This window comes from Canis lupus, chromosome 10 (genome assembly GCF_011100685.1).
Source record: "Canis lupus familiaris isolate Mischka breed German Shepherd chromosome 10, alternate assembly UU_Cfam_GSD_1.0, whole genome shotgun sequence".
In the NCBI taxonomy this organism is placed as follows: domain Eukaryota; kingdom Metazoa; phylum Chordata; class Mammalia; order Carnivora; family Canidae; genus Canis; species Canis lupus.
The window spans coordinates 39,188,525-39,213,130 of NC_049231.1; the positions used below are offsets into that span (position 1 = coordinate 39,188,525).

Sequence of the window (24,606 nt, forward strand, 5' to 3'; positions counted from 1 at the left end):
AGTACCTCCTGTAAGTGGACTCATGCAGGATTTGTCCATGGCTTACATCACTTAGCATAATGTCATCAAGGCTCATCTATAGTATAGTGCCTATGTGTCGGAATTTCCTTCCTCTCTAAGGCTGAATAGTGTATTCCATTTATGGATATACCACATTTTGTTTATCCATTCATCCACTGACACTTGGGTTGCTTCTGCCTTTTGGCTCTTGTGAACTGCTATGAACTAATTGTTCTGTTTTTATGCGGAAGCTGCAAGATTAAAAAGACTGCATGCCACTATCTTCCCAGATACTTTGGTTTGGGAACATTTTAAAGTAATTTTTAAAAATTTAATAAATTTGCATACATACACTTACAAACATATTCTACATGTAAAACCTACTATAAATAAGTTTAAAAAGTAAGTAGCAAAAAAGTACTTGCAACTTAAAGCACAGAAGGTAAGCTGATTTCTGTAAAATGTTAGGACCTCCTTCAAATAAATAAGAAAGAAAACGAATAGCCCAATAGAAAAATGGATATGAACAGATATTTCATAGAAACTGAAATCACCTGTCTTACAAATGTATGAAAAGATATTTTGTCTCACTCATAGAGATGTGCAAATTCAAAGCTCACTAATATGTTTTCCATTCAGATTGTTAAGGATTAGAGGGCTCAAGGATACTCTGTTGAGGGTGTGGGGAAATGGACATTCACAGATAGCACTTCTGCGAATGTAAATTGCCTATGGGAGGACAATTTGAGAATCTCTCCCCAAGTTACAGATCTGTGTCTAGAGGGGTATTCTATGGATCTAACCACAAAAATGCAAAATAACTAATGGAGAAGATGCTTCACGATCACACTGTTTACTTAAAAAGAAAACCAGTGACTCAGATGCTGTTGGTGGAGGAATGGTTGAATGCGCTGTGGTCTAGAGGGCTGTCGGGATGCTGCAGAGCCATGAATGAGAACCAGGGACTTTGTGTGTCAAGGCAGAAGGATTTCTGAAAGACACTGGGTTAAATATGTACAGAGAGTACAGACAGTACTCTGTCTTTAGTGCTTTAGTCTTTATTAAATGGGGGGAGTTTGCTTATAAACACATAACGTATTTCTGTGGCTACCCCAGAAATTGATAGCATCGGATTATCTCTGGAGCAGTGCTGGCAGTGGGAGGGATTAAATCCCTTTGAATGTTTTGAAATTTGAGCTATATGAATGCATCACTTACATTGTAAATCTTAAAAAATACTTGTATGTTGGTAAAGAAAAAAATATCGAAGAGCAAGGGGGCTTTTGCCTTCAGAACATCATTTTTCTTCTAAACAGCCGTGTGTTCCTATCTCTTAGTGTATCCTTTGCAAGGGTTTGGACCTGTGCTTTGGGTAGGTTTCGTTATACATGCTGAGTTCCTCAGGCCCTCTTCTCTTGCCTCTTCTCATGCTGGCCCCCACCATCCGCACCTTTGGAACTGACCATTTTTCCTGCTTTGCATGCTTCCCCATTACATGGCTGCCTTCTGGAGCATGGCTGCCAGTTTGCATGTCACCAGACCCTTGCTCTGGGATGGTGATGGGTGCAAGGTGGAAAGGTTCTGTTTTGTACAGTTGCATTAATTGGGTTTCTTAATTGGAGGATTTCTCAGAGCTTCTAATATACTAATATCCATGTATTATATTTTTATTGCTATCTTTCTATGAATTCCCAAAAAGGGACATATGTAAAATACATTATTTTATACATTATGGATTTGTTTTATATATGTAGGTGTGTGTATATATGGCATGTAAATACTTTTTACATATATATTTTACATATCATTTACTTATTTATTTTAAGATTGCTTGATTTGAGACAGAGAGAGAACACAAGTGGGGAGGAGGACCAGAGGGAGAGGGAGAAGCAGACTCCCTGCTGAACAGGGAACCCAATATGGGGCTCCATCCCAGGACCATGGGATCAATGACCTGAGCCAAAGGCAGATGTTTAACTGACTGACCCCACCCAGACACCCCATATCAACATTTACAGTAATACACACACATATATACACGTAGACATCTGTTTCCAAACTTAATCAGGATGGATTGCCTTTTGAATAAGGAGAGAATATCATGCCTGCTTAGGTGGGATTACTGTTTCACCCAGTGTGTTTTGGGAAAAGTGTTTCTATTTAGGCAATAATTAAGTAAGAAGAGTTTTTAAAAGGCCCAAAACCCACCACTGAAGTATGTATTATAGGAAAAGGTATGAATACAGTTTAAAGTATAACATTTGTACCAATTTTTATTTAAAGTGTTAGTTGTACTCTTTTACAGGAATGATATGTAGGTACCATATATCCCAAGTCTTCTTATAGAGCATTATAACCAGAAGCTTATGGGTAGTCTCATGTCAAGAGTAGGCTGTCCTCTGGGTTTGTATCTGGTTGGTAATAACTGCACCTGGTGATTTGTTAACAACAGATACACAGTTATTCTCAGTAGGAAAGGGGTATGCCCACCTACCCTGCTGTCCTGAAAATGAGCCCACTGGCAAAGCGGAAGTGCTAAACCCCTGAGGTGGGAATTGGGGGATCCAAGCCTGATCCTAGAAGTTGGCTTTTCTGCCCTTAAAAAAACCTCATTCTAAATCAAATAGAATAGAATGTTCTGTTTCAGAACATTTCTAGTTACCCAAAGCATGAAATTTAGAAATCTCAATTCAGAAATAGGATAGTAGAAACAGAGGTTTTGACTTCAGTTTCACTTTGCTCCCAGAATATACATGACCTCTTACACCTGGCTTGTAGGAGCCCCCCATCTCTGTGCTGAGTGAGTGGCATGACTTAAACTTAGAGCTCTATTTTGCTAATTTACTCTCTTGGCCTGGGACTTCTAATAGCTACCTTACGCCAAGGGACAAATTAGTAAGTTAAAAAGACAGCTAAAGAGTCCATTGAATTAATTCTGATGCTGGGAAGATAAACAGACTTTCTTGTTCTTTTTCCTCACATGGCCATCCTCCTTGTCCTGCTGGCCAACCTGGCCCCAGGTTTATAGTCTGCATCACCTGAGTGGAGTGCCAAAGGAGCGGTCAGTCATAGCAGGCAGTCTGGAAAGGAGACAGACTTTCAGAGCACTGGGAATTGGCTATGCTTGCTAAGGTTTTTGATCAGGTGTTTTTAGGTCTGTCAATGGTTTTATGTATCATCCATGGTTTTGCCTCTAGATGCTTATGTTCAGGATGATGGGATCTCTTTGCATGCTGCTTCTAAGTCTACCTAGAGTGTTTGTGGACTAGAATGCAAAAAGTAACTCCATATTCTTAAAGATTGGGAGTGTTTGCATAAGTGTTTTTTATTTCCCTTTAGGAAGGGAAACAGTAGATGGCATTTGAATACTGCAACCACGAGGAGTAAATTGTAGTTTGGCTGATTTCTCATCACAAGGCCAGGCGGTGATCAAGAATTCTTCTACTGGAGCTGCTGGGTCCTTTTGATCCTTTTTGCTAAGTGGATAGTCTTTATCGCATCTATTTCTGGAAATGGAGCTGGCATTCCTGTATAACAGAACCTTGACCCACCCCTGTCTGCTTATTGTTGGGTGTATATTGTTAGGCCACAAATGGCTGCTGTCAGGGAAGAAAGGTAAAGGTAAGGAGATGAAAAAGCAACCTGCCTTTCTGACTTCTCTCAAGGAATTTCTATGGGGACAGGGAAGGAATGCTACATTTTGAGAACTCTTCAAAAGTACAGCAAAAATTCCTTTAAAAGCTGATGTGAGGAAACAGGATTCTTAGCCTCTAGGTTCCAAGTCTCCTCTTCCCTCACTTCTTCAGTGAGTAACAGTATTAACTGCTTGCTGTATAACTGTGCGACTCAGTGAGTGGAAAGAATTGGGCTCTAGACTCCGAAAGATCTATTTTTTAAACCCGGCTCTACCACTTATGACTTCACTAACTTTGGGCTAAGATCTTAATATCTCTGAGCAGCAGTATTGTCTCAATACCAAGACAACAGCTCTTCAGATCCAGAAGCACTTCCTGAATGGCAGGTGCTATGCTGGGGTGTGGGGCTACAAAGAGGAGTAACATATGCACTGTGCTTCCAAGGAATTCATGGCTCATACAGCAGCACAGTGGCTGGAAGGTGGAGGAATTGAACTCTCAGGGTCTGAATCATGAGTAGAATCTTTGATCGTGTGAGGGTGACAGCCTGGCTGTAGGATGGTGCCAGTATGAACAGAGCGAAGAGACATGTCCTAGGGCTACTTCAGGCAAAGGATGGATGCCTGCATGTCCAGCACTGACCACGTTGGACAGCAACAGGGTGGAATCGAGACACCACAGGAGAGCTTTCTGTAGCGTGCTTTGCTGTTACAGGATGTCACAAGAAAGAAGTTCTGTGGTCAAGGAAACCTTGGTGGTACTGGCTGAAACAAAGAATACCCAGCACCTTGACAGCAGGAATTCTGACTGTGGTGTGCGACTATGGATCATGCAGCTCCAGGAGAGGGAATGCACTGCATTTTCCCAGCGTGGGCTGGGAAAGCATGAGGGTTTATCTATTTTGATTAAATGGCATTGACCCTGTGCTCTGAAGGATACTCAGAAGTGAAGTGTCAATTCCAGAGGAGTTGGAAGCAGGGTGAGCAGCTTCTGGACCTCCAGAAACACTGGAGCTGTTGATATTCATCTGAGCATCCAGAGGTAGAAGCCCTCACTGCTGCCCTGTGAGTTAAGGAGGAGGAGGAAGATCAAAGAACACATTTGGGAAGGAAATGAGATTTAGGGGGAAGATCTGAGGAGAAAGTGAGGGAGAATAGTCAAATAGGGAACAGCATTATTTCAGGAATGAGGGGGTTGATTGACACACACACGCCCACAAATATATTTGTCTATATTGAAAATAATTTCATATATGCCATTTTTTGCTTTACCTTGGTTGGAACTTCCAGTTCCTGTGTAACCATGAACATTTGACTTGGGTTCTGATCAGAAAGCTCCTCCTGTTGTGTTGGTTTTAGGGTGTGTCTAAGAGATGGGTTAAACCTGTCTTTCCTTGCAGGTAATGTACAGAAGGATTCTGCAGCAAGCGGGGTTTATACAGTTTGCACAGCTTCAGTTCCTGGAAGCTAAGGAGCTCTTCAGGTAATTTGAGGTGCTGGTGGCGAGCCTCCCCTCATGTCCCTCTGTTGCCCAAACCTTCATCTCTATTGGGATGCCATGATTAGAGCGTGCTCAGGGGTGATGGGGAGGCTTGTTGACAGCAGCATCCGCCACCGGTGCTCATTCCCCACCCCCACCCCTTACCCTCAGTTTACCTGCCCTGTGTCTTGAGGAGGGTAGAAGCTAATGAGGAGGTGCCCATAGCAGGCCCGTGAGAGAGGAGAAGGGAATCCTGGAGTGAATTCACTAACATGGAGGATTCCTAGGAAAATGCTATTATTTGCTCACCTTCCTTTTCTTCAGATATTTTACAGGAAATTAGAAGTTTAGGAAAAGAGCTGGTGCCTCTGGGAAGACCGGTAGAAACTGCTCCTTCCAAAGACTTTGCACAGAAACCTTCATAAGGACAACTTAGGATATAATTTTTCAGACTAACCAGACTAGATTCCACACAGTTTAGAGGGTAAAGTGTATAACAAAGGGTCCGAACAGAACCTTCACATCCAAGTAGCAAGCAGAGCAGAGCACGACTATAGCATGCCATCGGCAGTCCATTCTGTGGGGCGTGGACTCAGCCCAGGCCCGGCCTCCTGCTCTGGTTGGAGGAGCACACTTCTGAGTATAGTCACTTAGCAAGGAGTGATGCCCTGTATAACTTACATGTATGTGAATTCTGTGTGCTATCATCATCTGTTCCTGGCAGGGTCAGCAGTAACTTGGGGACTGAGGTAGATTCTTTGTCCCCGTGGACCTAGCTCCTTTCTGCCCTACCTGTTTTAGCCAGGTGGTGTCAAAACCCTCCTCCTCGGGGTCACGGGACTGTCTTCTTCTCGTGAGTTAATTTGTAACAGTGGGCAAATGGTCATCATGCATTCCTAGAAGAGTTCAGACTGTGTGACAGAGTAAGTGGAGGGCCTGCTGGTCATTAACATGAGGTTCCTGTTTCTCATGCTTCGGCCCCTTAATAGCTTAAATTGATGGCTGCTCAGTTTTTGTCAAAAATGTGACGGACACTTAATATTTGAAGTAGGCATGCCAAAGACAAGCGTGATTCCACTTTCCCTTCCTGTGCCCACGGCAGATCTTGCTAATAACTTGTGATTTTTTTTTTTTTTTTCTTACTGATTTGAGACCTATCCTCGGATTCTTTCTCAGTTCAGAGCTAGAAGCCACAACTGCCAACTAATCCTGGTCGGCAGCCTGGAGAGAACCTGTTTATGATGCACAGTGTGGGCCACACGGTCTGTGCCTCTTCCTCTAGATGTCCTTGTGTCCGGTCAGGTCAGCACGTCTCCCATGAAGCTGACTTGGCCCCAGTGTCACAGCCAGAATATCAGGGTCACACTGCACCCTGCTTTTATGGCGTGCCCGTGTGGGTCTGGACTCTGGCTGTGTGTCCGTTGGGCAGCAACGTGGGTGCCGCTCCACGGTGGGGGTGGAGTGCTTTGGGGGCAATGCACAGCATGGGCTTAGATCAGGATTTGGCTGGAAGCTTCCAAAGTGAGAATCATACCTGTCATCACCTTTTGGGCTGGATAATCTGTTATGGGCACCCTCTTGTGCATCCTAGGAACTGTGGCCTCTCCCCACTCAGTGCCAGTAGTACCCTCCAGTGGTGACCAGAAGTATCTCCAGACATGGAGAAAAGTCCCCCGGGGAGCAAAACTGCTTCCGTGGAAGGCCGAGGCTTTAAGCAGAAGAAGCAAGGCAGCAAAACCTAAGGCATGAAATGTGTAAACTAGGGAAATGATGAGTGGCGCAGAAGCATCGTAGAGTGGGCAGGATGGTGGAAGCCAAAGCTGTAAGGTCACTGGGAGCAACAAGGAAGAACGCTGTGCTCAGAGGTCTGAGGTTTGTCCTCGAGAGGCCCAGCAGCAGCAAGGAAGGTGGAGTGGGGAGGCGGCAGGAGTGGAAGCAAGGAGAACCAGAGGCCGGAAGCTGGGGAGGAGGAGGAGGAGAGGCTGTCAGAACTTGCAGGGAGGCGGGTGCAGTGAAAGTTGCAGGATGTGTAGACCCCAAGCCCTACCTTGGGTTCCCATTCATGTCGGGGGCCCCGCAGCTGTTTCCATAAGAGGGGCCCACAGGTGGGGCTGCTCCTGGGCCAGGGTTGAGGTCTGCAGCCCTGTGATGCTGCCGTTGACATCACGGTGGACAGGATGAGCAGGCCTGTGGAGCACGGCGGGGCCTACAGGCAATAGAGGTAGGACATCACCACATGGGTTCCCTGGCCTTCTAAGGTTAGGACACCACGCGGCTGTTTGAGTTGTGGCCTAACCTTATGCTCTGAGAGGCCATCAAGAGTCAGCAGAGCAACAGCCTCATGAACGCTCCCATGGCTCCTGTCCTAAGATCTTTGATGAGGCAGTTGTAAGTCACGTCTGGCAAAGTCCCTTTGTGGGCCATTGAGCAGACCTGCTTATAATTTGGTGCCAGGACAAATGTTGGTTTCAGAAGGACTGTACTTTGCCTTTGACCAGACAGTGCTGTGTTCCTTCCACATTCCTTTCTTGGCCTTGGTTTCCAGGGAGTCTGATGCTCACTTGGTGTTCAGACCACCTCAGGTCTTGATACTGGGCATCAGCACTGGCAGTGTGTGTATCTTTCTCTGTGGTCCCCTCATGCGTTCTTGGGATCACGTGCTCTGCTGGGCTTGCCAATTAGGACTCACCCACACATCAGCTCCCCGTTACTGTGTGCGGATGTGCACGCCCCCCCTCCCCCATGTCGTTTTGTGTGCCTATGTGTAGTCTTTCTCTCTTTTTGCTTCATTTAGTTTGACACTGTAATTGCAGAAGCGGCCAGCTTGACGTCCGGGAGCTGATCTCTCTGTACCCCTTCCTGTTGCCCACCTCTTCCTCATTCACACGGTCCCACCCTCCTCTCCACGAGTATGCAGACCTGAACCAGCTGACACAGGGGGACCAGGAGAAGATGGCCAAGTGTAAGCGCTTCCTCATGAGCTACCTGAATGAGGTCCGCAGCACAGAGGTAGCCAATGGCTACAAAGAGGATATCGACACGGCCTTGCTCAAGCTGTACGCAGAGGCTGACCATGACAGTCTGCTGGACCTCCTGGTCACTGAGAACTCTTGTCTCCTAACAGACAGCGCTGCCTGGCTAGAGAAGCACAAAAAGTGAGTGTTCCCTTCCCACATGTGGCCAGGAGCATCGTGAAGGGGGGTGGGCCGTTGTGAAGCCAACACAGCTGGTGGGTGTGAGTCCCCCGGACACTCATCAGGTGACTTCCATGATGCCATAGTGACATCCCAGCACCCCTAAAGTTAGATCACCCTTGGCACGGTCTGCAAACAACTAGAGAGGTCTTGGAAGGCATTAGCTCTCATAGCAACTCTTTTTTTGTTGTTGTTTTATAAGATTTTATTTATTTGAGAAAGAAAGAGAGATCAGGAGAAGAGGGAGGGGCAGAGGGAGAGGGAGAAGTAGACTCCCTGCTGAGCAGGGAGCCCAATGCAGGGCTTGATCCCAAGATCCTGAGATAATGACCTGAGCCGAAGGCAGACGCTTAACCAACTGAGCCATCCAAGTGCCCCTCATAGCAACTCTTTAAGGTTGGTAATTACAACCAGTCAGAGGCCCAGTTAGTAAATGAAGGGATTCTTAGTATTCATATCCATACTTTTCCATGTAAAACTCTCCCGTGGAAGATGCCACATGCATGTTGGTGAAATTAATAGCACACTTTAGTCATCGATAGGCCAAATCACACAGATAGATAGCTGTCTGAATAAATAGATTAAAAGGGAGACTTCTTGATCTTGTTGATAAAAGTTTATGGCTTTGAACTCTGCCTTCATAATGAGCACGAGTTGGTAGACAGCCGCCCCCTTGCCTGACACACAAGGGCAGTTGGCCATAGCACCTGGCTGGGTAAGAGCCGGTAGCTTCTCCATCCTGGGCAGGTACCAGGTGAGGGGGGATTTTTTCAGAAGTGTCAGATGATCTCTAGACTCCCTTAAGCAGTAAGGTTCTTCATCTGTGATTTTTGTTATGTATTTGAAATGTAGAAGGACGGATGCAGTCCCACGAGAATCTTAGGGGTTACAGTATAAATCCTGTTCAAATGGAACAGGGGCTCAGGATTGGTCTCCACGTGGGTGTTGGCCTTTCCCAGCACTTTCCCTCCGTTTCCCAGACATGCTATAGAAGGGAATTACTTTGCTTAGGAACCAGAAAACCTCACTGATGCCTCATAATCGTGGCTTGGACTGGTAGGGTCCAGAGAGTCAGTATAACTTCCTGAAAGGCTGAGGATAAGAGGAGAGCATGAATAGTTGGATACCTTGAGAGTTCGCTCTCGGAGGGAGGCAATCCAGCATCCCCCCTGGCTCAGCTTGGTCTGTCACCGGCTGGGGAGGAACTGGACAGGGAGCAGGACGCTCCTGTGGAACTTGGGAGGCTGGAGCAGCTCATGCCTAGGCCCACCCTTCCCACTCACCACTGAGGAAATGGGGGGCCAGGCAGGCTTTCCACTTGCTCAAGGCCATACAGTCCTCAAGTAACAGAACCTAAATTGAACCTTGGGCCTAGATACCCAGGTGCCCTCCCCGACCCTTCCGGACTTTCTGTTCTCTGTGACAGATGGGCCCCCTGGGCCTGCATTGCTGTCCTTCTTCAGGCTCCTGACCCGCCCCCCCCCCTTTCAGTAACAGCTCTGACGACACACCCGCCAAATATTCTTTGACACTTCGTGATGGGTTGACGGTGATCATCTGAAAAGATACGAGATTAGATTAATATTTGAGGAAATTATAAAACAATTCCAATTTTGATTCTCTGTAATATAATTATTTTATTTTTTGGCTCATCCTAGACTTGAATATGATCCTTTTTGGAAATTGATAGGGCAGATTTTTTTTTTAAGATTTTATGTATTTATTTATGAGAGACACACAGAGGCAGAGACATAGGCAGAGGGAGAAACAGGCTCCCTACAGGGAGTCCGATATGGGACTCAATTCCAGGACCCCGGGATCACGACCTGAGCCGGATGTAGATCCTCAGCCACTGAGCCACCCAGGTGCCCCAAAAGGGCATACAGTTTAATACCAGAGTAAATAAACAGAAATGAAGATCTTGTTGTCCTTGGAAATCTGTTGTTGAACTCCTCGAACACAGGCGATCGGGGGCTGTCGCTGGGCGGGTGCCATCCACAGCAGGTGGTGGAGAGAGGGTGTACTTACCACCTTGTCTCCTTTCAGGTATTTTGCACTCGGACTGCTCTATCATTATAATAACCAAGATGCGGCTGCTGTTCAGGTTAGTTCAAAAGCATCTTAGCATGACTTAAAAATCATTATCATTTAACTTGGAAAAAAAATGTACAAGTTGACAGAGACCATTTTTGCCCAACCCACAACTTTTTTTTACTGAACAAAAATAATACTGTTTTAGAAAGTGTATTCCTTGAGAAAAGTCACTCAGCGGTTTTGTCTTTACATCTTCTTTCAAGGACATTATCAATATTGAGGTTTTGAAATTTTAAGAAACAAAAGTAAATGATTTCTTACTGAGCCACATGGCATATGACATCACTACCTTACTGGGAAAATAGCCCTGCAGATAACAGTTTGTTTGTGATTTCCACTATCAATGACAATAACCATTGCCAGTGAGCAGGGTAAATCATTCTCCCTCATCACCTGGGACAGAACGAAAGCTGATGAAGGCCACTCGCTTGCCTGGGGTCACAGCCCTGCTCAGCAATAGAACGGGGATGTGAACCACTGTTCCGGTGGCCCTGGCCATTCGTTTCTAGGCTCATATCTCATCTCTCCTCCCAAGTCTTGTGACTCCTCAGGAGACACTGTCCCCTTCTGTTACTTGTTAGCCACTGGTATCGCTCTGTATTATAGTTTCCTCATGGGCCTTTTTTATTTTGTTCTATGAGTGGCCAAGAACATTAGCAGTGGTCACAAAGCTAAGGTCAGCCTCATGACTTTGGCAAAGCCACACATACAGTCACTGTCATGGTAATGATATGATTGCAGATGAAGTTAAAAAAAAATGGGTTTCCATCAATACATACCCAGGGGCTGAGTAGACTTGAGTGTCAGGGGCAACATTTTTATACTGTAAAATGCACAACCCTAGGAATTACAGCTTGATGTGAGCATAATAGTAACATCAGCAGAGCTACATAGGAGGGATTTGCAAAATCGAAGTGGTACGAAAGATATCTTCATATATGGTGGGATTCTACTGGTTAAAAAAAAAAAAAAAGACATATATCTGTGTGTGATTAGCTTATTTGGTTTGAGGAATTCAGTGTTAAAGAAACTGGTATCATGAGAAAGGTTCACATGCTGATACCAGAATCACAGAGTTGACCCCGCCAGCCCTGTTTCTTGGGTTTCGTGCCGGTGGTGGTATGGTCCGGAAGTGCAACGCAGCAGGCAGGCGGGTGGGCGGGCAAGGTACAGGGGATGCGGTATGGCTGTGGGGCAGCCTCCCTCCCCCACCCCCACGTGATGCAGCCTCACTCTGGGTCTCTGGCAGGAAGCTTGGGTTGACACGGCAGGGAAGTTTCTGGATGATATAGCGAGGGACTGTTACTATTAGCAGCTGCCATGAGCCCTGGGGACACAGTAAGGGACAGAATCACTAGTATTTTGGAAAGCACAGTGTCTGCCTGTGACAGTCCACAGGGACCTCAACGGCGAGGATTCCCAAGGTGGGGAAGGTGGAAACAGCCCCACTGGTGGAGGCTGGTGAGTTTCCTCTTCTGGGTTGAGATGCTGTCAGTGATCGTTCTATTTCATGGAGAAACCTTTTTAATACATCTACCGCTTCCTGTGTGTTGTGTTTCCTATTTGCATTACTGCAAGACCGTTAGGATGAAAAGAAAAAGAATCTGGCCCTTTATCTCCTTGGTTTCCTGGGCCACGTCTTCCCCATCATTCTGTTTCTCTGAAAACTTTAAAATTGACACAAGCATTCAAAATGTGTCCTACTACTTTCAAGTCTCAGAAGGCCAAATGAGTGAGCGTATGCTCTTGCTTAGATAATCCTAGAAGGTATGTAACCTTCCATTTCTCTTTCTAATTTTCTCCCCCCCAGCTGTGGGTGAACATCGTGAATGGCGACATTCATGACTCCACTCGCTCAGACCTGTATGAATATGTCGTTGACTTCCTCACCTACAGCTTAGACCAGGAACTTGTCTGGAAGTATGCCGATTGGGTCCTGCAGAAAAGTGAAGAGGTTTGTGCCTTATAAATGCCTTTTTCTTTTGGGAGGAGGGGGTGGCTGGCAAAAATAGAAAGCTTTGTTTCCAGTGAGACACAAGCCATCATGCTATAGCCTCAGCCTGCCTGTCATTTGCTCCCCTTCTAATACATCTCAGTGTGCCCCTGGCGTGCCAGCCCTTAGGAAAGTCTTGCATCTCAGTCCTGAGATGTGCTGTTTGGCATATCTGTCTGGGACAGGCCACTTTTACAGAAAAGCAGAAAGCAGAGCCAGGTCACCTTCTTAGCGTCTTTTGAAAAGCGTGTGTGTGTGTCTGTGTGTATGTGTCTGTGTGAATCCCCCTGCCTGACCAAGTGTGGCACCTCCATTTTTGGTGGGCCGAAGCAGTATCAGACTGTCCCCTCGCAGGACGTGGTGCCCCTGCCTGGGCCATAGCAGGCCACCCCTTGTCCTGTCTCTGCGCCACCACAGCCCCTGGCATGGAAGCTGTGGGTCTGGAGGAGGGAAGGAAGCTGCACAGGACTTGCTGTCTTCGAGGCTAAGAAGGGACAGTAGAGAGGGGGTGCTGGTGGCTGGTGGCTGCTCACTCCTGGGGGCAGGGGGCGGTGTGCAGCAAGCTCAAGACTCCTTAGGGAAGCCCCAGAATGACTGGAAAAGAGATAATAATAGCATCTCAGTTCTCACCGTTAAAAACACACGTTTCCTTGGCTCCCCTTGGAGAGACAAACTTAGCTTTCTGATGCAGGACCTTCGTCATAAACGTAGAATTTTCTGTGTGTCACATCTGCCTTTCTAAAATCTCAGCTAGGGTCTGTGTTCCACGGTGCCATCTGAACAGGAAGGTCCAAGCCCTTGTGCCTCGTGTACTTTTTCCTTCATCTTTACCTTGTCTCTGTGCACACGCATAGATAATGTACCCGGACACACTCATGCACACCTGCAACGCAGACTCAAAGCTGTGGGAAACTTTGGACTCTTCACAGTGCTGACGGATGGCGTCAGCAGATCAACCCCAGAATTCTGTGTGCCTGATGAGGTGCCAGCCACTCAATGCACATCACCTCTTAAATGCCACAGCAACGTCAGGAGGTGGCAGCTACAGACAAGGGAACTGAAGCTCAGCTTTGGAGACTTCCCCCAGGTCGTGTCATTGGTATAGCACAGACAGTTCCAGGCTTACAGAACTGAGATCCAGTCTAACAGAACTGAGATCAGGCTTACAGAACTGAGATGCAGGCTTATAGAACTGAGAATTCATACTCAGGGGAGCTGTGCTGTATTGCCCATGAGGGGGGTGGTGTGTGTGTGTGTCTGTGTGAGATAGAGTGACCACACATCAGTGCCCGGAGAGGAGCAGGATGCATTTACTTCCCTGCTTGACCCATTAGCATTTCCCTGGGAGATGGAACAATGAGCTCCACTCGACAGGTACAGAAAGGCAGTCTGGAAACTTGCTCCAGACTGGCCTTGGATCTGCACAGATGAACCACACCACAGATACTAGTGTGCAGAGTACTGAGTTTACAGGATACTCAGTACTGTACATACTCTGTCACTTACTGTTCAGTAAGTGGCCATCCTTGTTTTCGGACGATCTTAATAGCACAAAGCCAAAGCTTCTTGGGTCAAAACCTGCTACCAGTAAATGTTTCTTTAATTTATGACCCTTTGGGAAGAAGTTCCGGCTAGGTGTATGAGTAGGTTTCAGAGTTTAGGTCATCTTTCCTGCCTTTGTGTCGTGCTCTTTGGTCTCTGTCAGAGTCCCATCCTGCACTGATTTTCTGTATCCCCATGTTTTTGTTTTTTGTGGGGTTTTAAAAGATTTATTTAGGGGATCCCTGGGTGGCTTGGCAGTTTAGCGCCTGCCTTTGACCCAGGGCACAGTCCTGGAGTCCTGGGATTGAGTCCTGCTTCGGGGTCCCAGCATGGAGCCTGCTTGTCCCTCTGCCTGTGTCTCTGCATCTCTCTCTCTCTCTCTCTCTCTCTCTCTCTCTCTCTCTATGTCTATCATGAATAAATAAATAAAACCTTTTAAAAAAATAAAGAAATAAGATTTATTTGTTTGTTTGTTGGGGGCGCTGCAGAGAAAGAGAGAGAGAGAATCCCAAGCAGGCTCTGTGCTGAGCATGGAGCCCATGCAGGGCTTGGCTCAGTCCCACGGCCCTGAGATCACAACCTGAGCCAAAATCAAGAGTTGGCCACTTAACCAACTGAGGCATCCAGGTGCCCTTCCGTATCCTCTATATCCCCTGTATTGACAATAATATTACCCAAACATAAATGGGCAGTGCTCAGAATAAAGAAAAAGTGGTGTCTTGGAAAAAAGCCATAACAAAATTGCCATTCTTCTTTCAGGTTGGAGTTCAAGTTTTCACCAAGAGACCTTTGGATGAACAGCAGAACAGTTTTAATCCAGACAGTATAATCACTTGCCTTAAGAAATACCCTAAAGCCCTTGTCAAGTACCTGGAACATCTAGTCATAGACAGAAGACTGCAGGTGAGCACCTCCAAACTTAGACTAACATGTGCAGGGCTGCCTGGTCATAGTAGTGACCTAAGAGATAGAGTTGGACTAGAAGGCTTGTTGGCAGATGGCTCTAATGCAATATTTTAGGTGTAGGTTTTTTTTTTTTTTTTTTAAAGATTTTTATGTAGTTATTCATGAGAGACACAGAGAGAAGCAGAGACACAGGCAGAGGGAGAAGCAGGCTCCATGCAGGGAGCCTGATGTGAGACTCAATCCCGGGTCTCCAGGATCACACCCTAGGCTGAAGGCGGCGCTAAACCGCTGAGCCACCGGGGCTGCCCAGGTGTAGGTGTTTTAAATGTTCTAATGTAGTATTTTAAATGCCCTGTTCCCAGGATGCTCAGCCTGTATTTGTGGATGGCCTAGGGCGCTGGAGGTTTCTGCAGCCTGGAGTGCATGGCTTTGTCTCTATCTTCCTTTGTTATTATCCTTAGGGAAATGAGGGAAGCTTCACCTTTCTGGAAAATACCTAAATCCGGTGGCCCTCACTTCTCAAATGAGAAGCGACCCTTTTGCATTTTTTCTCATAGATTTTTCTCCGTATTGTGGTTTCTGGGATGTTTTCACTCAGTGAGCATGTCCTGTTAACTGCCCCAGAGACCCTGCCCTGGCTTGCCTTGGCGCAGTCCTGAGCTGGGGAGCTCCCACTTCCCGCCTACAAACACTATATCTGTCTGCTTGGATTCCCGTCTCCTGCAGAAGGAAGAGTACCACACGCACCTGGCCCTCCTTTACCTGGACAAGGTGCTGCAGGAGAGGTCTGGTGCCAACAGCAAGGGTGTGGAAGCGACAGAGACACAGGTGAAGCTCCAGCACCTGCTCCAGAAGTCCGATCTGTACCGAGTCCACATCCTGATAGGTGAGGAGTAGCCCACTAGTCTCTCCCTGATCCACTGCACCCAGCAGGGAGGGTGGGAACAAATGAAGGCTCTGGCACAGCTCCTTGTCCTGAGTCCATGGGGTGATTCCTTGAGCCTCCTTTGGCACAAAGTGAGCCTTCCTGGAGGGCAGAGTGAAGAAACGGACATTGGCCCTTTGGTCGGTGACATAAAGCTGCCCCACTGGGTTTGGAAGTCTGTGTTACTTGTTGAGCATCACATCATTTAGATTGCCTTATTTGGCTTTGGTGTGCTTAAATCACAGTTCCTTCTGATGGCACCAGTGTTTGGGAGAGACCGTGCCAGCTGGCACTGCCCCCAGCAGCCCACTCAGGCTGCGTGAGGCTCCGAGCCCTGAGCCGTAGGAAGGTAGGCAGGTATCTTGGACGGGAGCCTGGTTTTCATTCCTTAGGGTGCACAGCCCATGGTTTTTGTGTTGTGGAAAGCGCCACAGAGCAGCACAGTGCCCATGCCTGGTACAATTGACGAGTTTCTTAATGTATTTGACATCATAGAATTTTCAGATTTGTTCTTGCTGAGATTAATAGTGTATTTCTGCTTAACAGCATTGACATTGTTTTTTGACCATTAACCATAGTCACTTGTCATTATTTACCATAGTTATATTCTAAAAAGTCTCCACGGACACTGAACCTTTCTCCCAGGGAAACATAGAGGCAGGTTCCTGCAAACTGCTGATCACAACATTTTCATCAGCCAAGCAGTACATACCCTTGTTTTATGAGTGTTTCTGTGTAAAGACACCTTATTTAATAGGTATTGTTGATCCATGAACATGGAACTCAGAGCCAACAGAACTCTAGCTCAGGCCTGAATGAAGCTTAGCTAACACACACGCTTTCTGCACAAGGCACATCACAACCTGCCCGTGCTTGGAAACATTAGGCCACACTTCAACACTGTGCTGAAGGCCCATTTTAAGGGGCAGTATTACCAAGAAAAAAGCACAAAAATGCAAAAATTGTGGCACTGAGTAAACCATGGAGAGGACTGTTTGCAGAATAAGGGCTGCAACTAGAAGACAGAACATTGATTGCCTGACGGGACCTTAGTGGGAAACATGCGTAGCAGGTGGCTCAAATTGTGTGCCACCCTGCACATGTCTGCAAATAATCATAAAAGCACCACAACTGCTGATTTTGGAGTTATGGAGGAATTTAGACAAGCAGGCAAATTCATGAATATAGGATCTGTGAATAGCGAGGACTGGTTGTAGTGCCAGGCCCAAGTCGGCATGTTTACTGTGATAGGTGACTTGGGGGTGGCCAGCCTGGGCACAGTGTGATGATAATTCTTGTGCAGCCTGCCCTTTCGGGGTGGCTAAGAATCTCATATAAACAGGATGACAGATGTGAGAACGGGATGAGAGATGGCAGATGTGGTTTCTTAACCATCTTTGCACCTGTCCCGTGCCTTAAACATGGTAGCCACTTAGTAATTATTTGGTGACCGTTCCCCATGCGTCTGACAAGCATGCACACTGCAGCTTCTGTGTTTAGTTCCCTGGGCGGCGTACATGGTACAACCAGTTCTTTGCTGCACATGTCCGCCATGCGCTTCCGGCCTGAGTATGGTCAAGCTCCAAAGGCGGGAGGCCTATAATCTGAGTATTAATGTTGGCCCCTGAAATATCTTTCACAGCAGGAAAAGATGTCCCATTATCTTCCTATGTTACAGGGGGAGTGGAAAGCAAAGGGCCTCTTTCTCCATGAGACACAGCCCACGACGGGCAGGGCCTTGGGCAGAACTTTCTGTGATGGTGCCATTTTACTTATAGCCTAAAAACTTGAATGCAGGAGAAACAAAAGAAGAGCTGTAGAGTAACGTAGATAGGGATTTTTGACAACATGAACCCATACTACTTTATGTGAAATATAGTTTAAATTGGAATAAAGGAGTTCACCACACATTTTTTGCCAGGGATGGTTAGTGTCTGAATTTAAATCAGTATAGTGCCTTTCTGCTGTCATTGAAAGTTCCCAGACTGGGAAAATAGGAACAATGCTGGATTAATTGGAAGCCTGGAGCCGTGATGCTCATGTGTCACTTGGGCCTGCTGAGATGACAGGTCATTTGTTTTGTTCAGTCGCTAAGCATTATTAAAAATATGTATTCTGTAATTAGACCTACCCAGAAGTAGGGCCTGGCTGCCCCACTGGGAGCACCCCGATCTGCAGCATGGGGGTACCTGCGAGCCTTGTGTGAACCGTGTAGGTAGCCAGGTGCGCTTTGCCCTTTCTCAAGAGGAGGGCATGGGGCGGGCAGGCTGGGACTGGCTCTGACCACAGGCTGCTGCTGCACAGACAGGATCCGGGGTGCTGGCCTCCCCATGGAGAGCGCCATCCTGCATGGGAAGCTGGAGGAGCACGAGGAGGCCCTGCGCATCCTGGTGCATGAGCTGCAGGACTTCTCCGCGGCTGAGGACTACTGCCTGTGGCGCTCCGAGGGCCGGGACCCGCCGTACCGGCAGCGTCTCTTCCACACGCTGCTGGCCATGTACCTGCAGCCTGGCCCCGCCGCACCTGAGCTGGCTGTGGCCGCCGCCGACCTGCTGAACCGCCATGCAGCCAACTTTGACGCCGCCCGGGTCCTGCAGCTGCTGCCGGGTGGCTGGTCGGTACAGCTCCTGCGCCCGTTCCTGACCGGGGCTGTGCGGAACAGTGTGCATGCCCGCAGGACCACACAGGTGGCTCTGGGACTGGCCAGGTCTGAAAACCTGATCTATAAATACGACAAGGTGAGTGCCAGGCCCTGATGGCCAAGCCAGCCTTCTTGACATCCCCCCCCACCCCACCGCTCCTGGGGTATTTCAGGTAGTTACCTGGGAAGGTTATTCTTTGTCAGTTTTTTTTTTTCTGCATCTTCAACACCTTGGACACATGATTCACCTCACGTAGAAACTGGGGTGCATAGAAGCAGAGGTGGGAGCTGGGCTGTAGGGTGCCATTCTTCTCCCCTGTTAGAGAAGGACATGCTGGACAGCATGCACCCAGCAGAGGGATCTTTCCTGAGTGAGAACCTGACATGGTTCTCCCATGTAGAAGCCTTTATGACTCCAGGGGAGGAGTTGAGGCCTGGAAGGTCCCCTCTCCTCTCCTTTGGCCTGGCCCTCTCCACCCCTCCCTGCTTCCCCAGGACGTGTGGAATCTCCCTGATGTGATGTGTTGTTTCACATACACAGCCTTTGTACCTGCAGTTCCCTCTGAGATATTCTTAACCTTTCTTTTTGGGCCTGGTGACTGCCCACTTAAAACCCAGTCTTAGTAGTTTTTCCTTTGTGAAGCCTTCATGTCCCTTCAAGCAGGTAAATTCCCCCCTTTGTCTACCTGCATGTTCCGTGCCCGTGTCCATAACCGTTTCCCTTCACTCTTAGACTCTGGGGTCTTTGAGGGCAGGGAACTTCTTCTGTTTATCTTGGTATCCCTAGAGCCAAACCTGGCGTCTCAAAGGTGTTTAAGAAATGCTTGTTGAAGGACAGATGAAACCAAGTACAGGGTGCTTGTCTGGGCTGACACCAGTGAACTGTGCGAAAAGGCTTTTTAACTTGCTGAACTACTGTCCTGGTTATCAAACAGTGTCTGAGAGAGGTACAGCCCAGTTTTGTTAGTTACCTTTAAACAGATGAGAGTATATTTCCCAGGACCAGGGAGGACCGTGCCAGTCATCGACCATGTGGCTTTGACTTCGTTTGCAAATGAGCGGACCAGAGAATTAGATGATCTGTCCGGCCTTCCTCAGCTCTGACACAGTGGGACTTTGCACCAGATGTTTGAGAGAGGGTCTGGTCTGGTTAGCAATGCCTTGACCAAGCAAGTAGGAAGTACATTTGTAAAATAAGAAAGCAGTTTTATAGCTGGTTTTTTTTTTTTTTTTAACTTCTCCAGTTACTTGGGACATTTTTATTAATTTTCACCTCCAGTGTTCTGTTTTGAGAGATTGATGTGAAAGCAGTCCTCACGAGTAGTAACAATCCACAGGGTAACGCAGATGTGCTCTGGTGTCACTTAGATGACAGGGTCCTCGGTGTTTATTTCTCTCTCCTTTATTTTATGTATTTACTTATTTTTTGCAGATGAAGTTGAAGGGAAGCTCAGTTCAGCTCTCGGACAAAAAGCTCTGCCAGATGTGCCAAAACCCCTTTTGTGAGCCTGTATTTGTTAGATATCCAAATGGTGGGCTCGTCCACACCCATTGTGCCGCCAGCAGACACACGAACCCCAGCTCCCCCGGCCCTGGCACTCGGACCTGAAAAGGCCCACCGAGGGCGTGAGGAGGACGCTGAGTTCTTTACCAAGCCTGCTGGGTGCAGAGAGCGGAAAGCCACTGCACTAGTGTCAGCCAAGATGAAGGAGTGACACCTGGGCGCTGGGGAGACTTGAGTCAACGTGAAACAGGGGCTCTTCACTGCTGACCACTCCACATTGAATGTACGCGGAAAACCTCGGAAACAGAGACATGTCAGGGTTCACCCACCCCGGGACATGGTCACCCCAAAGAAATGTCTGCTTCGAGAGACAAATGAGCCTTCCCTGCGCCGTCCAGACCGGCTGGATTCCCCCTCCCCGGCGCCCCAGTCTTCAGACATGCTTTGGCACTGGAAACGTTTGCTTCAGGGTGGCACGGAGATGCTCTCTCGGCAGGGTGAGGAGCACAGCCTCAGGGGGCGGGGCGCTGTCTGTGTTCGGATCACCTCGGGGGCTTTGCCTTTGCCCTTAGAAATGGCTCACCTTGGGGAAAGACTTTTCGTTCTTTCCCAGTTCCCACCTGGCCACCAACCCCTGAAGGGTCTGCCTTGTTTCCCGAGCACCCTCACCCGGGGATATCCGTGCTTCTGGCTGCTGCACCAGCAAGGACCCACTGGAAAGTGCGAGAGCCCCAGGAGGGAAGCTGCTCGCCCCACATGTGAGAGGACAGCAGACAGGAGCCCCTGGGAGGCAGGCGGGGGCCCGGGTATCTTCTGTCTGTCCCTGTGCTGTCCTGCCACCTGCTGATTCGAGACACCGCGATTGACACGTTTAACTAATGGTTTTTATTTGAAGTTCCGTCATCTCTGCAGTTTTTCTCGCATTTAGAAATTCATCTGTCATATCCATTAGGGACATTTTTTTCTTGTTAAAATGTACCTCCAACTGACCACTCGGGAAATGAAAAGGGAAATGTTATGAGCACAAGCCGAGCAGCATTTCACGAGAGGCCAGTTTTAACCTTGCACCCTTAGCGGGGCAGGCCATGGGTGGCAGCTGCCCCCGCCCATGACCACGGCGTCACCCCTTCCTGCCGGGTGCTTCTGCACACCCCGATGAGGAAGTCCAGTCAGGCTGCCTTACCTCCCAGCACTTTAACGCCTGCTCTGAGGTTTCCTGAACACACAGGAGTCCCTCTTGCCCACCACAGACCGGGGATTCGCTATGTGTTTCTGCCAAACATCGCAGAGAAGCTGAAGCTATTCTTATTTCACTGCCCTCTCTTGAAATTTCTTCATTGGGATGAATGATTCTATTACGAACTAACACTAAACACTGTGCCCCTCACCCCTGCAGTGATGCTGGGAAAGCAAGCACCTGCTTGTTATGTGTCACAGGAGAGGACCCTGGAATATGGCCTCTCTCCATCGGCCCCAGCCTTGCCGAACAGGGGCAGGAAAGCTCATGGTCCATTCTCAAAACCATGTTTGTCTGTACTAATAATGGTCAGTATTCTTCTTCCTTCTGTGATTCTAAGTGACTCAAGAAAGCGAAGGCACCCCTGCATTCTTCCCTGTGTCTCCATCTAAAGAATAAATGATGAAGAACTTCTCCTGGTAACTCAACCCCATACTATGTCAACAGGGATGAAGTCGCAGCCCAGTCATGAGTTTGACCCTGTGGATGACTGTTAGGGAATGGTCGTATTACTGTGCACGTTATCATTATACCTGACGAGATTGCATTACTTCCTCAAAGAAGTCCCTGGCACATGCAGTATCACACTTCTGAAAGCACTGTTTCACTGGACACAAAATGGGTAAAATCTGGAGAGCGCCTTGTGATTGCTCATTCCTAACTTGGGGACACTAGTCTCTGCTCTCTCTGAACATTGGTCATTTTTTTGAAATGTTTGTCATCCTTTAGAATGATGGGGATTAAAGTTGAGTCATCTCCCGTGTTCAAAATCATACCTTGCTCCCATCTTTCTCTGACTCCCACAGGCCCTTTTCGCAAATCAGATTTTTAAAATAAATACATGGTTCTTTCTAAAGGCCTGCTGTTTTGTGACTGTGACATTGAATAGAACAATTAGAACATTGCTCAGCCTTTTTCTCCCCTCATTAGGTCCTATGTAACCATTCTAGTTAAAACAGCATGAACTGAACCCAGTTGACATTAATATTCTATGGGCAATACTATTGAATTTTATGAACTGTTTCTCCACTGTTGCCTGTCAGATATTAATGTGGGAGTGTCCTGTAGGGTGTGGAGCATATGGCCTGAGGTCAGAGCCAAAAAGCTCATGCCCACAAGCTTGGTAAATGTGCTTGCTTATGTCAGGAGTCCAGAGCAGCTCAGGTGGCCATGGGGTTGCACCGTCAAATTGATACCCATCACACAACTAGGGTAGCCCTTCCTTTTTGCTTGCTCTCCTGTGGAAACCTGTGTCCTTGCAACTTTATCCTTCACCCCTGGTCGGGTCCCAAATACATAAGATGTACAAATGTAAACTTGTTGATTTTATTAAAATTCTTTTAATTCTTTGTTCTTTCTGTAATTTTTTTTTTTAATAAAAATTATCTTGGTGAAGTGATGGTTTCCACTTGCACAGTACCTAGCCAAAGGTGTTCTGGAACTTACCTGGACCTTATGGCTCCTCCCAACACGGGCAGGGGACTTGCATTGGCCGCCCCTTAAATTCTTTGTTATTACTTTACTGAATTTTAAACGATCTACTTCTGAATTTATCTCCTGTATATTTTCAAGGTGCCCCTTGACATTTGTTACCTTCGCATCCATCATACCCTAAGGAATTTAGCAGAGGAGATTTCTGATAACTTCTCACATCCTTCATCTTTAGCCAAATGCCCTTTAAGTAAGACTATGACCCTTGTATTTCTAACCCTGAACATATTCAAGGAATAGAACTTTTTTATTTCTTTGTTTCACCTTTTAAATTTTACTTCATCCCTAGAATTTTGTTTATAGCAAGTCTTTGAGAAACCCTGTGGAATGAATTTAACCATGTGTTCCCTGGTTGCTCTTTTTCATTCCAGGCGCTGTGCCAGCCCTGAGGAGAGGCTGTGCTCTAACCCTATTCTGCATGCCGGCTAGGCTGGTAAATTCCAAATACGTGTGGCTGATAGTAGAGGTGAGATGTTAGGTGTCATCTGTATCTCAGATTGAAGGAACTGAGACAGGTTGGTGGGTGATTTTGTTGCGAGGACAAAATCAAGAACTCTAGTCCCTGCTGACAGCATTACCCTCCCAGTGTTCCACCAACCACAAAACCCATAATCAACCCAGGGTTAACTGGGGTATTCAAACAGTGGTGCTGCCGCTTTCAGAAAGTCATGAAGCAACAAGTTTAATATCCTCTTTTTTCTGTATTATTGGGATCCTGTGGCTCTTAGCATATTGAAGATTAAAAGTGGGGTGCATAGGGGCGCCTGAGGGGCTCAGTCGGTTAAACATCCTACTCTTGATTTTGGCTCAGGTCATGATCTCAGGGTCGTGAGACCGAGCCCTGCATTGGGCTCCATGCTGGATGTGGAGCTTGCTTGGGATTCTCTCTCTCCCTCTCTGCTCCTCCCTGCCCTGATCATATGCTCTCTCTGAATGAATGAATGAATGAATGAATGGGTCCTTAAGCTTACAAACCTGACTAGAAAGGGCAAAGTGGTAGATTCACACTGCCTACCAGAATATTACAAGGCCAAGTGGCTGAGAGAGAAAAAGAGTGTAAACTGTTGTCCTAAATGTGGCTGTTGGTAGAAGCAAAGACTGGTGCCTGACTCCGTGAAATGGGCTGTGACTTGTGTTAGATTAATTAGATACCAACTAACACCCCATTTGCTCGTAGCAGATCTGTCAGCCTTAGCATCTGAAATGAAAATGTACAAGAATCTAGACCATATGGACTAGAGGCCCTTTCACCTCAAAAACGTTAAATGGCTGGAGTGCCATCTAAAAGCTTGTTAATACCTTGTTCAGTGATAAGCATGGGAATTAATGAAGCCTGCATTTCTTTAGCTTGCAGCCAGAGAAGGGAAACAAATAGCTATAATTCAGTCTGGACTGCAGACTGAATTGCAGACTGTAGATTAGTTAAATGAGACATGTGGCAAGTGGGCCCAGAAGCATCACGTGCAGCTCAACAGGCCAGGTGCGAAAGGAAGATGTCATCACTGGACTCCAGGGACCCTGGGTCTCGTTGGGCTCTGACACACCCAGCTGAGGGCCTTGGCTGGTCACATCCCCTAGACCTTGGTGGCATCATCTGTAGACTGGAGCTGGAGCTGGGTGGTATCTGGGGATCCTTCGGGAAATCAGGGCAGAGGAGTGAAGTGGAAATGGTCCAGCCTTTGAGGCCAAATGTGGCCCCAGAGGCTCTTGGATCTCAGGCTGTGCCCTAGCTCTCCCACAGTCCTTTACAGTTAGGGTCATCTTCCTCTAGTGAATGTAGTCCATTTGTCTCACTTGACTAGTTTTTCATTTAGTGTCCCCAACTAAGCTAGGGAGGCAGATACCCAGCCTCATCTCAGTAGCCTTGTAAGCTTCAATACATAGTGTGTGGCACCATTGGTACCCATCTGACTGACTCATCCCTGCCTCTACCTTTTTCATCCGCATGTGTCAGAGATTTACCTA

At 47.3% G+C, this 24,606-nt stretch overlaps 1 protein-coding gene across 1 annotated transcript in view; it reads left to right on the forward strand.

The window, feature by feature from the left end:
• Positions 1–22,545, forward strand: part of TGFBRAP1 (transforming growth factor beta receptor associated protein 1) — a 62,689-nt gene extending 40,144 nt beyond the window's left edge. Inside the window, 8 exon segments of the mRNA XM_038550896.1 lie at positions 5,035–5,117; positions 7,928–8,269; positions 10,355–10,412; positions 12,213–12,356; positions 14,697–14,840; positions 15,570–15,729; positions 18,073–18,506; positions 19,842–22,545. Of these exon segments, the coding sequence (XP_038406824.1) occupies positions 5,035–5,117; positions 7,928–8,269; positions 10,355–10,412; positions 12,213–12,356; positions 14,697–14,840; positions 15,570–15,729; positions 18,073–18,506; positions 19,842–20,018 (1,542 nt within the window). The 3' untranslated portion in view covers positions 20,019–22,545.
• The last annotated feature ends 2,061 nt before the right edge of the window (positions 22,546–24,606 follow it).